Here is a 17,832-nt window from a genome sequence, read left to right on the forward strand (position 1 = left end):
AGCGCATTATCTAGCAGTGCTGCTTTAAAGGAGTAGATAATTTACACATTAAAGTGAGATGTAGGTTTAAAAGTAGGAGTGTAGGATTGAATTGGAGTTAAGAGTCAGAATTACATAGTGTATTTGGTTTCCTGGGGGTATTGTCCTTCTGGTGTGTAATGAGACTTGCAGATAACACTCGGGGGCTGTGGATAGATCGGGGTACAGTGATACATTGAGAATAGCGCAGCAAGTAATGACACTGGGGAAACAAATGAATGTGTCTGCTAGATAAACAACATTAAAAGTTCCTGTTCATCACCAAAGTCCAGGCCTCTAAAGATTAATATTTCCTGAAAAATTCTGTAGTGGATTTGCACGGCAAGGTTTTGGTAGTGGGGGGGGGGAGCAGGCTGCAGGGGTGGCTTCTGTGAGAACCTGCTAGAAGCTTCCCCCGTGTCTGATAGAGCCAACACCAGCCGGCTCCAAGACAGACCTGCCGCTGACCAAGGCCGAGCCCATCAGTGACAGTGGTAGCACCTCTGGGATAACAGATTTAAGAAAGGGAAAAACTGCTGTGCAACAGCAGCTGGAGAGAGGAATGAGAATATGTGAGAGAAAGAATTCTGCAGACCCCAAGGTCAGTGAAGAAGGAGGGGAGGAGGTGCTCCAGGCGCCGGAGCAGAGATTCCCCTGCAGCCCCTGGTGAAGACCATGGTGAGGCAGGCTGTGCCCCTGCAGCCATGGGGGTCCACGGTGGAGCAGATATCCACCTGCAGCCCACGGAGGACCCCACACCAGAGCAGGTGGATGCCCAAAGGAGGCTGTGACCCCATGGGAAGCCCACGCTGGAGCAGGCTCCTGGCAGGACCTGTGGACCTGTGGAGAGAGGAGCCCACGCTGGAGCAGGTTTGCTGGCAGGACTTGTGACCCCATGGGGGACCCACACTGGAGCAGTCTGTTCCTGAAGGACTGTACCTGTGGAAAGGACCCATGCTGGAGCAGTTCATGAAGAACTGCAGCCCATGGGAGGGACCCCACGCTGGAGCAGGGGAAGAGAGTGAGAAGGAGGGAGTGGCAGAAACAACATGTGATGGACTGACCACAACCCCCATTCCCCATCCTCCTGTGCCGCTCGAGGGGAGGAAGCAGAGAAATCAGGAGTGAAGTTGAGCCTGGGAAGAAGGGAGGAGTGGGGGGAAGGTGTTTTGAGATTTGGTTTTATTTCTCTTTACCCTGCTCTGATTTGAGTGGTAATAAATTAATTTCCCCAAGTCAAGTCTGTTTTGCCTGTGACAGTAATTGCTGAGTGATCTTCCTGTCCTTATGTCGACCCATGAGCTTTTCTTTATATTTTCTCTCCCCTGTCCAGCTGAGGAGGGGAGTGATAGAGCGGCTTGGTGGGCACCTGGCATCCAGCCAGGGTCAACCCACCCCAGATTCTTACTTTTAGAAGACTCTTTATCCATGCTACAGTCTTTCTTTTATGGGTTCACATATTACAGGGAGGCATGTGCCATTTATCAAGACGTTAATGACTAGTAGTTATGTGTCCAGATACTTTGTAACCACTGAGCTTCCCAACAACAGAGGTCACCGAAAGACAGATGACTTACAAAACAGTTTAAAGATCTCCTTGTACTTTCTCTTTTTAAGAGCATCAGCAGGGCTTTGAACTGTCTGATATTTCCACATCGGGATTATTGTCCCCTCTTTAAAATTCCTTATACCAGGAGGCTTCCATGGTAGTCTTCAAACAAAAAAACCTTCGTAACAGAACATCCATTGATTGCTACAGTTATTTAAAGACTAACAATAAAAAATCATAGACTTCAGCCTCCATCAAGGCAGAAAGGAAACAGTAATTGCAATTTGCAAGCCTCCTGCCATGGGTAAAGGAGCTCAGGCTGGCAGAAAGAAAGCTTGGCAATTTTAGTGGCTGTCACAGCAGATCTGGGTGAGATGTGCCGATTCATTCATACGTCATCCTGTGATAAGAGAATTTGTCAAGGTGAAAAGATAAGTGTGAGGTAGAAGTGTGCCCAAAGGAATATCAGCTCTGAGGAGGACCACCAGATAAAAGCGTGAATATATGGGAAGCTGTATGGGAGTGTATTTGGTGGCTGCTAGTCATGTCTTTCTAGGTAGACAGTCGTCGAAAGAAGAGACCTTTTCTACAAAGATGTAACAGCAAATATTATGGTTTCTTACCCCACGTGTTTTACCATACCCGAGTCTTTCATTTAAAAAAAAAGAAGTAATACGAGATGAGTGTTAATATAGTCATATGCATTATTCAACTCTTTCTTCTGCCAAAGGAAAGGAAGGATGCACTGGGACAGCCACATCTTTTAGGAGTTTCCTTCCCCTTTAACCAAGGGCAGGGACCAGTGACGTGAGATTTTCCTGTATTTAAAAAAAAAATTGGGGGGGAATATGAATTAGCAGATGCCCAGCTTGGAAAACGTTTGCTCTGCCTTTAGATAGTAAAAACTGTGAGGTCCCATTAAACCTCAAACAAGCTCCTCCTCTTCTTGCTATTTTCCACTCTGCATTCTCAGTTTGACAAGGTGGGGATTGGTACCAGCCTCAAAGAAGATCAGTGATGCCCTAGATCAAGAATGAAACATGGAGGACTTTTTCTCAGTTTTTAACGGTCTCAGAGCTGAATTTCCCTTCCACCTTCTGATTTAGAAATACACATAGGTGTATATGGACTAATCATCATGAAACAATGTGCAAATAAAAGAGGACATGAAACAGGAGCTGACTGCCAAACTTTATGATGGATGAGTCTGAAAGTCATTTGTTCTTACCTAGCATCGCACAGTAGGACTAATACATACATACATGGAGTATTCATCAGTTTACTTACCACAGATCTGATTTTGCTGTTGTTGAATTGAAAGGTAGTTTTTCCTCTGATTTCGCTGAAGGGCAGATTCAGCCTATTGTGTATAAAGTTAATTCATTAAATGTAATTCTGTATTGTCTCTCTTTTTTTTAAGAATGCTTGAGGATGATCTGAAACTCAGCAGTGATGAAGATGACAATGAACAGGTAAATATATCTGATGTAAGTGCATACACCATATAATCTGACAAAGTTGTTTCATCGGCTGAATGTGATTGCATGTTGGTTTACTATATTTGCATCAAAAGCATTTTGGGGTGCTGCAGAATCCATTAGCTTAAGTCTTGCTTGTGCATAGAACCTTTGTGTGAGGAAATTTAAATAGGAATGCATTTTGTCAGTTTTGCTGAATTAACTTAGTCAAGTGGATTAAACTGAATCAAAACATCACTTACTAGTCTTGGAATAAGAGACTGCACATGGTGTCACCCAGGAATAGCTAATGTGCTCTGAGTTTCTATCTTCTATTGTACCAAACTAACTGCCTCCACTCGTTTCACAATCAATTTCTGAAATTGATGACTGTTTTGGAAGTGGATGTAAAATGACCCATCAAACCACTATCACAGCTGCAGAGTTGGTTTGCACTTTGCAATTCATTTGTACAACTGCACTGGAGAAGATAGGGTCCATAAGTTTTGTTCCAGTCAGTGAGTAAAGGGCTGGGAGTCCATAGTCAGTAATCCAGTGATTCCCATTTGTGACAGGGAAAATCCTCAATGTGTAGCTGTGAACCAACACTGAAAGTCTCTCAACCTACTTGGGTCATTAACAAAGAATCATTTTCAGAAAACTGGCCCATGTCATTCTCTATCTTTCCCACTTTATAAATACTTACGGATAATGCTGGAAAATAAAGCTGGTGAAATTCATATTCTCAACATTCTTACCAGAAAAAAAAAAAAGATACTTTGGGTTAAATTCATCCTTCATGTTACTTTAGGCAGTAGGCTCAAATGTTTAAACATCTGCAACAGAGAGGAAAGTAATGCTATAATTCAGTATAAGATCATTGGTTCAGCCTGGGAAATGTTAATTATAAGTTGATCTTTCTTATTTATTTTTAAACCACCTGAATGTTCTCCTTCAACCTACCTAATCCATCCTCTAGGGTCATGCCAGGAAAGATTTACCTTCTGGTGTCAGTTGACCCCTTAGTCATACAAGTCAGTATTTTTTAGCACCAAGTTAGACTTGCGCTCTCATCTGAAGCCAAAGGATCAAAAGCCTGTACTTGTGCAATGCACTGTTGTTACAAACATGGTGGCTTATGAAACCAGCAGGTTTCCTGATCTATTGGAAACTTGCCCAAATAGTCCTGTAAAATGACATTGTGATACTGAGATGCCCAAAATATAGAAATATATTATCAGGTAGGATTTACTTTAGTTTTCCTACAGTAGTAGTTTTCTAGTGACTTAAGTCGAATTATTTCAAATTTATACAATTTACACTGCTAAGATGAAATCATGTATCATTGCTGAATGAAGAAGCAAATGCCTGGACCAGCGTTTGCTGACATCAAACAAAAAGCCCTCAATGACTTGAATAGGTGTCATCTCCGATGTTAATCCCAAACAGGAAAGACATAGTTATGTCTACACTGCACAGTGGAGTATTGATAGCTCTCAAAACATCACTGCTGTCGTGTGGTACGTGAGTGCCTCTTACCCAAAGGCAGCATCATGCACATGAACAGTGTGACGTTGCTCCCAGTTCAGGGGCCGCAGCCTGACTCCTTACGTGGTGGTGTTGTGCCCAAGCTGCAGGAAGCCACAGATTGCACCAAAAGTCCACGTGACTTTCCAGTAATACCATTCACAGCATAAGCTGCAGAGGAACCAGAGAGCATAATAAGGACCGTTCATGTAGTTTCTCAAAATTTTATAGTACATAGAAAGTGTTTTTCCTTTTGGCAGTGTGAGCCTCATCTCACTCTTAAGTTATTAGAATTGATTCAAATCTCCTAAGCTCTCCCAAATATCTTCTGAAAAAACAGATTATGGTCTGTATATTTAGGGACTCCAAACATGAACGCTTCCAATCATGTAACAAATAAATAAACTGTCTGGACAAGAAGCATGCTGAGCACATTTCTTAAATGCCGTGCACTTCAAGGGAAACCTCCACCTTTCCTATGTACCCCATGTACATGTATGGTTGCATCTCTTTTATTTGTGTTACAAATAGGGGGTATAGACAAAGTTATACACATTATAGGAAAGAATCCTGCAGCATTTTAGGTTTCCTGAATGAATGACTGTATGTGTTTGTCCTTTAGATTTGTGTCACACTGCATCTCAGACCAAGGCCTTGCAAAGCTGAGCAGCAAGGCTCTGCTGCATCACTTGTGCATCACGCTGCAGTGCCTTCAAACTTTAGCAGCTTCTGCCATATCTCTTTAAAGAGAGGGAATTGGAAATGGAAAGAAAGGTTGATCTGGCCCACTAGTCAGACACATAAACATCAACAAAGTAACTGCAATGATTTTTGACTGCAAAATATTTTTTCCAAAAAGTATATAAAATATTCATTCATGAGGGACAGATCAAGGCAATTACAATATACGAATTTTACAGTGTTGAATGTTCAGCTTTGGAGCCCAGCGTTAGAAAAATACTTTTTTTAACAAAGATTTTGCAGTCAAATGACCATTGTAATTCAGCTGTACACATGTGCGCATTCTGGGAGGGAGAGAAAAGATTAAAACTCTCAGTGCAAAACCATTCTAAGCATTTATGCAACATTTCTATAAGGAAATAGAATAATTGTCTTTACAATCTTTTCTGATTTTTTGGGGTTTTTTTGCTATAGGCTTGCAACGAATGTGTGAAGCATGAGCTAGCATTTGTGCATTTTTATTAATAAAAAACACAGTATGTAAAAATCAAGTTTTTTATCTTTATCTCTACTCATATTTCAAGGAAATTGAAATTCTTTGGGAATAGTGGTCAGTAGGGAGCCCTAGGATTTGTCCTTTGAGAATTGCTAGGGACCCTTCAATCTTTACACGGCAGGGGCGGTAGTGACGCTGATCCATTAATGAGCCTTGATCTCAACTTTTAGTTAATGTCTATAGTATGTGGAGAGAGTTTGATCTATCAGCCTGTCTTCTGAGACTACCAGTAGTCCATTTGTCATGGTGGAAGATTTTTAGAAGCTTGTCTTCAAGAAACAAAGTTCTTCTGTCTTACTCTGTCACTCCTATGAATGAGCACACTTACTTCTGGTCTGTATAGCGTTTATTTAGGGGTCCGTGGACCTCGGGCTCTTTCAGGTGTTAAACACCTCCTTTCTTTTCTCCCCACTGCTGAGGAGAAACCCAACACATGATAGCTCCAGTCAGTCATATAATTAAGAAGTTGAGCCTGATTTCTGGATAGGATGAGAACTACCACGTTGAAGTCAATGGAAGGTATTTATTATATAGGTAACATTAGCAAGGCTGTAACTGAACGTGCTGCCCACTTTTAGCATTCAGTTTTCAAACAGGATTTTGAATAACTGGAAATTGTTCCTGAAAGTTATAAACATGATCTGGAGAACCCTCCTTATTATAAGTGTTAGGTCTTTTTTGGTTAAGGCACGCATGATGATGGCCTAGCAACATATCACCAAGAAAAAGATTCCTGAAAGGAGGCTATACACTTTAACCCCAGAGGGATTCAGAGGCTTCAGCAAGTGAGAGCTGACTGGAAATCCAAACTACTAGTGCCAAACTGTTGTAAATTGCATGGAAACCTTGTGGTTTCCCTCTCCTTTTAAACTTCTGGAAGTTGTGGGCTTGATGCAGAAGTTGTCAAGTGAATTTCTTTGGGTTCTGGCATGCAGGAGCTCCAATGAGATGTTCATTGCAGGTCCCTTCAGACTTCAGATCTGTAAAGCTTTGGACCATATTGATCATTGCAATAGAGTGTGAGGCAAGTTACAAGTCACTCCACTCCAGCTGCAAACTCCCGTCATCACTTTTTGGGCCTCGCTTGGAGATACCGCAGTTACCTTCTACATCTAACGCATGTAAATACACCCCACAGTATCTTCTGTGTAGACACTTTGGAGCTGGCTGTATGACACATGCTTTGTCCCATAGACAAAATGCTGATTCTTATGTCTCATTGCAGGTGATATGGGATTAAAGACACGCAGAAAACGATGGGTTAGATCTGGAATCAATTTTCATTTACAGCTGAGAAGCAGTTATTGATGCTGTGCTCACAGTTCAATACAAGATCTAAAGATATAGACCTTGTGTTTCTCTTTCAATATAAGCAGCATAATCAGTGTCAAATGTTTTTACAAAGAAAATTGTATTGACAGTTTTATTAAAATTGCTGTCTTTAAAGTTTTAAGTTATCCACAATTTGACCTACTTGAATGGTTTTTAATACGCACACTGACCAACCCAATAGATTTTTATGTCACATATTTATAATACCAGGTACACATCTGTTTAATGTATTATTTGAGAGATATTGTTGCATTTAAGCATTGCCTGGATTGTGAACTCTTGTAGTATTGTCACTGTGAGGAACGTTGGCATATGCATCACTATTGCATTCAGAAGTCCTACTGCACAATATTTTTGGATTGGCTACGAGAGATACAGTCAAGGCAGATCCATTGGATGACAAGGTATTTCAGAGATGCTGATGCTAACACTGTTCTGTAAGGAAGGACAGAGGTTTTGGATGGCTTTATTACTCTGTTAAAAAAATACATCAGAAATTAGGAAGAGTAGTGAAGATTTTTAATTAGTAGCTCGGTTCAGCTAAAAGAGCTTAGATAAAACACAGGTTAGTATTTTTGTTCTTTAAAGCACCTCTGTATAATTCAAATTAGCTTTGAGCTCAAAGGCATCCAAATGAGTTGTGCCTGGATACAGTATTTTAAGTAGCTGTAGTGTACCCAATTTTCTTTAACCAGCTCCTCTTTGTTCTTCTGCCTAAGGAATAGTCCTGTTAACCTTTGAAATGTGTGCTTAATTTAAAGCACATTGCTAGTGTTCTGTGTGTTTTTGAACCAAAGAAACTTTGATACTAGTTACAGACCTGCTCCATTTTCAGTATTTATGTGTATAGTGTTTTTGGCAGAACAAATCAATAAGATGTTTTTCTATTCTATTTGATTTTTTTTCCTCCTTCCCTTATTAATTGCCACTTTATTGCCACTTCTCTGATAACCATACAAACACAAGACATGCATATAATCCATGGCCCTGCTCTATCGTTTGTATTTTACACAAGCATAATTCTTTTTTGCTAGGTTAGTATTAGGTAATTACATAAAAAATGTTTGACTTTGTAGCTGAGTCTAGAAAGATGATCAGCCATAGGCTGAGCTTTGAATTCTTATAATGCATACTGAGCTTTCAAAGCCTTTACTCAAATTTTTTTAGAAGTGTATGAAATTCTAAGATGCAGTATGCCTTCATCGTATTATGTAAACACTTTTTAAAGTGGAACAGTGACCACTTCCCTTGCAACAATACATATCCTTTCCTGTTGTAATTTTTCCCATTTTTCAGCTGGATCCTGAACAAGCTGTTTACCTCCCCAAGGTTTCTCTACATTTCCATTTACTTTGTTATCAGCAGAAAGGCTGAAGAACAGCTCTTCAATAATGACATCAATACTGCACACACAGTGAGAGAGGTCATCTTGTCAAAGCTATAGAAAAATCAGATGGATTAGGATGAAACTAGGTGCAAAATAACTTTGATAGAGTCTTTTAATGTAAACAGTTTATCTGTCATTGGGTTCCATTGAAATCCCAGAGAGATGCAGCATCAGTTTGTAGCCATAGCAGCGTGTGTTTTGATAAAGAACCCACATTCCAGTGTTTAAGATCTACAGTCATGTTTTATAATTGTAGGGAAATGTTTTCATTAAGCCATTAATGAAAACAGAAGCTATTAGGATAATACAGTCATTCTCCAGCCTTGTCATTCTATAACTGTGAAAAATCCTTTCGTGAAGATACGTCTCTTCCTGCTACCTCAGTCCATTTTAATTGATATTCAAATTATTTTATTCTGCACAACACTAGTTGAAACAACCATATATCATCAACTGTGTAAAATGAATACTCCAGCTTCCTTTAGACAAATCTTTGATAATGAGATATTTGATGGCTGACCTGTCTAAGGTCATAATTCACATAGTAATGACGTAGGTTCGTATCATATGTTTGTTTATTATCAGCAGAAGCTTTCAGTAACCACTCTGAGATCTGGCCTGAGCTTGCTGCAGTTATGAGCGAAAAACATGGCACACCACTAAAATACACAGCATTATCAAAAGCTTTTCACTTGTTCAAATTCACAGAATCTCATGTAATTGTTTCCACACATGTTGTTATTGTGGAGGTCATCCATCAGTGAGGAAGGGGATTAATACAACCCTTGGGACAAATGGTTGCTGTGGAGTGTGCAGTACTACAGATCAACAACAGTGAGTTTGCCCCTGCAGTCACGCTCTTACCTGGGCTCTGGGGCAGCAGCGGCCTGGGCCAGCACAGGAGCTGGAGGAGCCCCCTCTCCCCCACTGACTTGCCTTTTCCATGGATTGCCTATATGCACTGGCAGCTCAGTGTCTCAAAAACCCTCTGTTGCAGTAGAGAAAATAATACAGGAAAATAAAATACTGGCAGGCAGGCAGCCCTAACAAAGGGGGAATGAAATGCCTTAGTTGAAAAGATGGATAAATACAGCTGCAAGAAGTCCTCTCCTCACTTCCCCACAAGTAAGTGGGCACTTCATAGCCCCTCAGCACTCTCGTAAACAGGTCCTTCTCCTGCGTTTAGTTTTTCATGCCACCAGCCTGAAGCAGCCAGACTCTGTCAGCCATACCATCAGATACCATTGACCTGAAGGAGAAGCTTTAGAAAGACCTGATGCCTCTGTTACTAATTAAATAGAGGTGGAAAGGCCAGTGGTTCCTCAGTACAGCCGTAAGGACCAGACGCTGGAGATCTGCCAGCCTTTTTGGGGTGGGAGGGAGGAGGGAGATGCAGGTTTCAGTCCACAGGACGGGTCGTGTAATCTGTGTGTGTGCATGCTTGTGCACACTTTTTTGTGAAGAAGTCTTTATTATAAGCGTGGAGGAAAAATATATTTCCCCAGGGCCTCTTGCTATGTATGCCACTAATGCAAAAGCCCTGTATTGTTTTGGCAGCAAGCAGAGGCGGCGGCAGCAGGTGAGGTAATTGATTGACACCAGCACTGTTGTTGTTAAGAGAAAAGCCAGACTTGACCATACTGTCCTATAAAAATAAATCTGAAGTCTGTGATATCTGCAGGCCATCTCAGTGCTCAACACTCACTAATCCGACCACATAGGAAACATTTATCTCCCTTTTCTTCTCAGAAGGAGAGTGTGATTTTTATCAGGAATGCCTTATGAAGCATTTTGGTAAAGAAAGTGTCTGGCTTTCTTACACTGGCCATCTGCAGTGTTGCTCTTCTGTAAAAGCCCAAGCAACCGTCTGTGGCTTTCAAAATCTAAATCTAAACTCCCAAGGGAGTTTTTTACACCAGTAGAGGATAGTGCTAGTGCTGGCTTTGAGACGGGGTGAGTTGCAAAAGTCTGAAGGAGGGACTCATAGGTGGCCAGAACAAGCATAAAGTAGGTGATGAAAAGGGCATGATAAATCCAGTAATTAGCTTCTGTCAGCCAGAATAAGGGGAGAAGAAGTGAAAGTTGATCTCCCCTGGAGGTTTTCCAGAAGGAGAACGGTTAATGAGAACTAAACACCTTAATTTTTCTTACGGTGAATTCATCTGCCACTGCAAGGTTTGCTGGGGTTGGAGGTGCTCCGTTCTGTGCCAGCAAGATGAATCTTCCCAGAACAGACCTTCTGCCTGCTCGTAGGGACAGGTCAGGACCACAGTGTGACAGTGCAATTGATTTGGGCAGGGTGCTCTCACAGCAAGCGTGCCTGCTTTACAGAATTACCAATTTCATGGCAATACTATTAAGTATAATTTTTGGAACTGTGCAATTTAGTAATTGGCTACGTCATCTGAGCAACGTACTAAACTAGACCAAGGTCAGCAAAGAGTTATTTCATGTGTGTTTATCTCTGTTACCTCTGCTGCCCATTTGTAATAGATTTAACATTCAGTATAGATGTAATGTTCAGTGTAAGTTAAAATCTTCAAAGTCTTTAGTCCTGCACAGGAAATAAATGGGCGGCATGAACAATAGCAACATCAATTCACATCTTCCCAGCACTGCCACTGCTGGTACTCTTTGACTCTGCCCTTTTGCTTCTCAAGTCTAGGGAACTATTCATTGATTTAGAGTAGGGAAGAGACTGAGGATAGGTTGGACTCCCGAAGGAATGGGATAAAGGCCTCTGCAACAAAGGAAAGTCTAAGGGCATAAACTGCAAACGAGCAGGGGTACAAGGGGCTGTTTCCGAGATGTCTGCCTATCCTCCTTTCCATTTTGACGCAGCAAGTTATAACTCGTGTGAACGTTGCAAAAGTAACAATCGAACATTGCATACGAAATGTACACCTCATTATAGGACCTCAAAATACCAGCACTGTTCACTTAAGTTTCAGGGATGGAGATACAAAGAATTACTCTCCTTCGGTTGGAACTGGGAAACTGAGGAATACACACGTTGTGGAGACTGCCTGCAGCTGCACAATGAGGTCCCAGGATATTCTTTGAATCTAGCCTTTTGCTGCTTGTTTCTTGAGGGAAGTTTAGAGAAGACTTTTTGTTTCTCTTATAAATGTTTCTTGACCTTTTCTCTGTTTCTTTTGCCTCCTCAAGATTTTTAATCATGTGATTAACATGTTGAAATGCAGCTATGGAGTAAAGCCAACAAATAATTGATGTTTTTGATTTATTAGCCATCTGGAGGGTTTCACCAAACACACATTTTAGAAGAACCATCAGTAAATAAGACTACAACAAGTACTGAGTTTTATTGTTGCTAGATGTTTTATATTTTCACAATAGGATTATCATCCACTAAGCCTAGGTCATTTGTAAGGAATTTTGAACAAATTATTTGCTAGGAAATGATGTTTCAAACCAGAATTTCAATTTAGAATTTTTTTCTTAAACATGGACCATTCAGTACAATTTTCCTCACCTTTTCTGTCACCAGGGCTGTGTATTTGTTTTCCAAATAAAACAATTCTTATGAAAAATCAGGCCTAGCTCTAGCCAGGAGTTCTGTTCTCTGCCATAGAACTCTGAAATGACCAAATCAATTGGTATTGTCAGAGCATTTAAATCTACGAGACTTCATGAGACATTGATTAGCATTTGTAAAGCAACTTGACAATGTTTTGTAGGACTACAAAAGTAGAATCAGTAGAATTTGTAATGTCATATTACAATTTCTCCTTTGTGGGGTGGAGGAGTCAAAATTAGTACAATTAGCAAGTTCCCATCAAAAGCATTTTTGAAAGAATCCAGCATATATCAAAATAATTGGGAAAGGAAGGCACTGTTTCAAGCCTATTCCGTCAAGGTACATTGGTACTAAAGTCCTAAAATAAGCATAGATCTAATGTGAGTTATCTTTGAAATAAGGCTGTTCACTGACAGATAGCCATAACAGTTTGTATTGTAAAGTTCACCAAAGACACTGAGTAAACTGAAGCCTGTGTGACAAAAGCAACCATGTTCACAGTACCCACACTAGGTACTTTAAAACCAGCTCAGGTATGCCTGCACAAGCAACAAGCACTCCTCAAAGTATAGTACACACTCAGCGTGTGTAGCTCTTTTCTCCATTTTTTAAAAAAATATGGAATAGTCCTTCAAGAATGGGAAGTGGCCACGTTTTTCATTGTACTCTTCCTTAGTTTGATTTCCACCATTGGCCTGATGGAAACGTAGGGATTTGGGAAGAAATGCTGACAGAAGGCCAAATATCTGTGGTGTTGTTCAATGTAAAGCAGTTCACTTACATCAAGGATGAAGGTGACTCCTAACCCACAGACAGACTGGTTTAGAATTGGTCAGTTACCCTCTGTTTTTCATTTTACCCAGCCTCCACTGCACCAACTGAAATTAAATTTCCAGTATTTCAAGTATTCTTGAGCATCTCTCTGTGAAGCCATGAAGGTTACTGCATTGCTCAAAGCAATGATGAGAAGCTCTTTGTGGTTCGTACACAGCGAGAGTTCAATGAACCGTTCTGATTTGTAGATACCACATGCTTGGTGACTTGATATTTCAAAAAATGGATCTTAGCTGATCCATCCCACATGTTTGGCTTCTGAAGGAAAAATACTCATTTTTTAAAAATACAACATGATGAAGAGAGTATCTTCTCCATTGTTTTTGGTCCTAGATACAGTAACATTGGGCTTTTTGTCCTCGAGGTGAGACTGACCCGGAACATCACACACAGAATCTCAAATACAAGGTTGCCAACTTCACGTCAAAGGCAATTAGCAAAAAAGAAATACAATCTCCTCTGTTGACATTAGGGGACAGGTAGAGGAGAGTGTAACCAATGAAGTAAAGAAGAAAAAAAAAAAAAAGGAACACAACACACATATTTATGCATGTATCATCACATACTAATCCTTCAGTCCTCAGATTTGGGCTTTCTGATTCCCAGCACAATTCTGGGTGGTTTGCTTGCTGCATACTGTTTTCCTCCTCCACAGGAAGTCGTAGTTAGCACCAACTGTATCATTACAGAATCAGAGCACAATACAGTGCAGTCCATAAGTAGTGGTTTTGGTTCGTTACTTAGGATCATACGTAAGGCATTCTGTATAAATAAAAGCATGGTATAACTCCCAAGGCAAATTGTAATCTACGAAGATATATATATATATATAAAATCTATATATATAACTCAACTAATGTGGAAAGTTTCTTTGGTTTTATTGGATTGTTGAATTGAGTCTCCAAGGAGTCTCTTCTATACCTACAGGGCAGGAGAACAGCGTGGTGAGTTGTAAACTTACTTGAGTTCAGTCACTTAGCTATTCACTAAAGCATACAGAGCTGGTTAGAAACTGGGAGGTTAACCTAAGTTAGATTTGCAGAAGCTCATGGAAAAAGTTAAAGCATGAAGGCCTTTCTTCTTCTGCCAACATGTTCGATGGCATGAAGTGCCATCGGTCTCACCCTAAGAGACTCTTTGAGGCTCAGCAGTTGCCTTCTTAGGTGGCTGATCCGTGCTTCTGAATCAAGAGAGTGAGGAGGCATTCTTAAAAAATACTTTTTGTCTAATCTCACTGTCTCGAAATCAAATACTTTTCCCTGAGAATCCTGGATTTTCAGTTATGCAATGAAAAATATATATTTTGTTTGGATAGCAGACACTTCCCCTGTGACACTTGACCAAAAATGTCATTTGCCTTCTACAGATGCCAATTATTTTACTTTGATATTTTTGAGCCTGCTTCTTGTCAGTTCATTCTCCTCAGGTCTTTGTGATATAGGAAAGTTGTACTGACTGAAGTACTTTTTCAGGTTCTTTCTATCCAAAAGCCAGTCCAATAATTGATAGTGACAAACAAAAGCATCATTTTTCACATTTTGTGGTCCATGTGCACAATCTAGAAGCAGTTTGTGCTTATTCCCATGTTTAATATTTTGTATAATAGTTAAATACCTGCTAACAAAGCAAGTTTATGGGTATATCCACACTGCAGATTAAGTAAAGCACAGTGCAGGTGGTTCTTGAACTAATGCTAAAACTACTAGCGCCAAAATCAGGTGTAATGCAACATACGAGGCAAGAGTCATTCACAGTTATAAAAGTCGTGGGAAAACATCCCTCAGCAAATACTCTCTGATGTATGATCCTCTGTATCTTACTGCTTTTCATGTATTCTTCATCTTCTTCCTTCTTATACAACACTAGAGTCAGCTGTTGAAATAAGGTCTTAGAGAGCAGAGACACAATTATGGAATGGCCATAATTGTAAAAAAAAAATCAGAAGGAAATTACAAATTAAAGTAGAATGATTGTCTAGTTCACTCTGGCTTCCATTTTCTAATCATCCTAAATTATTTTAATGCATGTTTTCAAGCTCAAAATTAGCAAAGGTCCCATGATGTAATTCTCCTAACACTCATTGAATATTACATTATACCAGTCCAATTTCTTTCCAATCTTTTGCAGCATCATCTCCCACTCAGGGCACATGTATCATGGTTTAGGGACCCTCCTACCTGCTCTGTTTCTAGATAGTACTTTTAATACATGAAGTTTAGGAATCATTGTGGAGTTAAAGCCAGTTTCTTATTTGTAAAGGCCTAGGAATATAAGATAAAAAAATAACTCTTAAAACATGTTTGTCTTTGAAATATCTTAAATTAATAATCAAAAGCTCACATCAAGTCTAAACCAAATCAAACTCAGTCATGAAGATGAGAAACAGGAATTATTAACTGAGTAGCGAGGCTGATGGGGGCTCAATGAGATCATTTTGTTCAAAGATTAAAGGCGATGAACACTGAAATAGTTGAGGAGGATGGCTATGAACACATTTGACTAGAGCTGCTAAATTCAGTAATGATCAAAAGTTAATTATCAAAGCAGAGAGAACTACTCAACACAGACAATTTGAGTCAATAGCTAAGCAGCCCAGAAAAAAAGTAATTTGGAAGAAGTATTTTTCTATAATGAAGTTATATAAAAGACGTACATTTCAAAGAAACCTGCCTAAAACAAGATTGCATTCTTCCCGATCAGAGAAAAATAATTAGCTCTAATTGACAGACCTGCTGCACACCAAATATTTTCAAACAATATGTTTCTGCATCAAAGCTTAATGTGTAGAGTTACTCAATGTCACTTTGATTTTGCCTTCCTTCATCTTCTGCCGCTGGGCATGCTCATGATATCGCAACAAATACGCTTTGAAAAATGAATGAGCAACACCTCCAAGACAAATAAAAGCAGAAGGCCAGATCCTGCATTTCTTTCTCAGATGAAATCCCTGACATGTATTCTGTGCTGTGTTTAACATCACCATTGGTCCCACTTAGAGGCAAACTGAATCATTTGTAATAGGAAATGACCAGTTGCTTGATGATCCAACATTAAACTAGGCTGGCATGTAGATTAAATTGAGCATTTGCAATATTTGTTTAAAACTCCGTATGAGTGAGCATGTGTGTGAAGGACACTGTCCCTCCAGCATGCGCCTTTTCTTAAGAGTTAGGAAAGTTCCTTCTTCCAGTAACAAAGGGAAAAAAAATGTGGAAATTCTCCATGTAAAAATCTAACAAAAGATATGTGCTAGAATGTTCATGGTCCAAGAAAATAAAATGTATCTATAATTCTTTCTTCCTAAAGCTACCAAGCTTCTTTCAGGGTAAGCAGTTGCCATCAACATAGTTAAGCAGTCAAAAATCAAACATCCAGTTTAGACTCTGCTCTTTAATATTCTATGACTTTGACATTGCCGGTTCTCACCCCCTGAAATATCTTCATCATCTTTAATCTTTCATGTAAACAGTTTAGCTCACGCCATCACACACATGCTCTCCAGAATATCTTCTGCTTTACTTTGTGTTAGAATTGACTGCATTATTATTACTTACTTGTGATCGTAGACACTCTCCACTTTTCTGTTTTCTTTTCTTTATCTGTATTTTGATATCAGTTTTTGTGCGGTGATTTTTGAATAATTCAGGGGGAAAAAACCTGATTTAGATGTAAGTTTCACATGCTTGAACTCAGAATTGTTATAGTCCAGCTATTTGGTATATAGAAGGGTCAAGCAAAATACCACTGTACAGAAAAAAACTTCTGCCATTGTGGAAGGCTGTTTATGAGCTTCAAAAATAATTTTAGTTCCCTGCAGGATGGGACTGAAACTTGGCATTTAGTGGGAGGCTTGGGAAACTGAAATGCCATTTTTGATGGCATTTTAATCCATTTTAAATGAAGCATTTGTGTGTTGTTACATGTAGTTTATTACTCAGAAAGATTTCTTAATAACATGCTTCTGACTGTGCATTTGCACGTGGCAGCTGAAAAAGGGAGATTTGTGAGAGTATCATTGGAAAGAGGCACAACTCCCATTATCTCATTAATGAGGCAGGGATCCCATTTCATCATAGGCTTGTTTGAGACGACATAATTAGGTTTGGGTCTGTAACACTTACTTGTGCAATCTTAAGTTTAGCATTTCCTGAGGGTTAAGTGTTTTATTTAGCAACCCTACTGTACAATTAATATAATTGTTTCCTATCATGCATTCATTGATTTATTCTTTAGATGGAAAATATAATCCAAATGAAACAAACACATTTTTCTTCGCATGCTGGGAGCCAGCCCAGAGGATTGCTGTTGCCCCATCTCAGCTCTCACAAGCTCTAATTCTTTCTCCTAAATTTTAAACTCATTATTAGGGATTTCCATGGATTTAAGCACCGATTTTATCTTTACTGTGATTGGAGGCAAAAGTGCCAAAACAGCAGGTATTTTGAAAAACTAGCCAGCCCCATTGTAAGGCCCAAAGGAAAACTCATTCTGGCAAAATTTGGAACCCAGTTGTGCAGGTCCCAGAGGTTTCCAAAGTTAGTTCTCATAAAGGTTTTAATTCCTCAAGGGCTTATGTGAGCGTTTTTCAGGACCACTAATATTAGCAGTTCCTATGTGGGAACCATTTTATTCCCATCCCTAAGCATAGCAGAGGTTAAAGTTCCTCACCAAAACCTTTCTCTTCAATTTTGATAGGCTTTATAAAAATATCTCTGAAGGTAATTAAGCACTAAAACTTTCCTTACTATAATAGGTTTATGGATCAGTTGTCTTAATTCTGCCTTTCACCGCTATCCGTGCTTGTAATCTCACTAACCATCTGACCGCTTTCCACGTTTAAATCTATTCGAGTCTGGTTCTGCAAACGCTAAGAGGAATTCTCCAAAATGATACGACAACACTGGTTTATCTGCAGGTGATATTTCAAGCCCTCTTGCGTTAAAACGTTATTTA

General features: G+C 39.7%; 1 protein-coding gene across 1 annotated transcript in view; it reads left to right on the top strand.

Annotated features, from left to right (window-relative positions):
• AFF2 (ALF transcription elongation factor 2) overlaps positions 1 to 17,832 on the top strand; it is a 336,845-nt gene that overhangs the window by 243,063 nt on the left and 75,950 nt on the right. The window contains exon 8 of the mRNA XM_059824576.1: positions 2,988 to 3,039. Within this exon, the coding sequence (XP_059680559.1) occupies positions 2,988 to 3,039 (52 nt within the window). The remainder of the gene's footprint in view (positions 1 to 2,987; positions 3,040 to 17,832) is intronic.

The sequence above is a fragment of the Gavia stellata genome, chromosome 14, assembly GCF_030936135.1.
Source record: "Gavia stellata isolate bGavSte3 chromosome 14, bGavSte3.hap2, whole genome shotgun sequence".
NCBI lineage: Eukaryota > Metazoa > Chordata > Aves > Gaviiformes > Gaviidae > Gavia > Gavia stellata.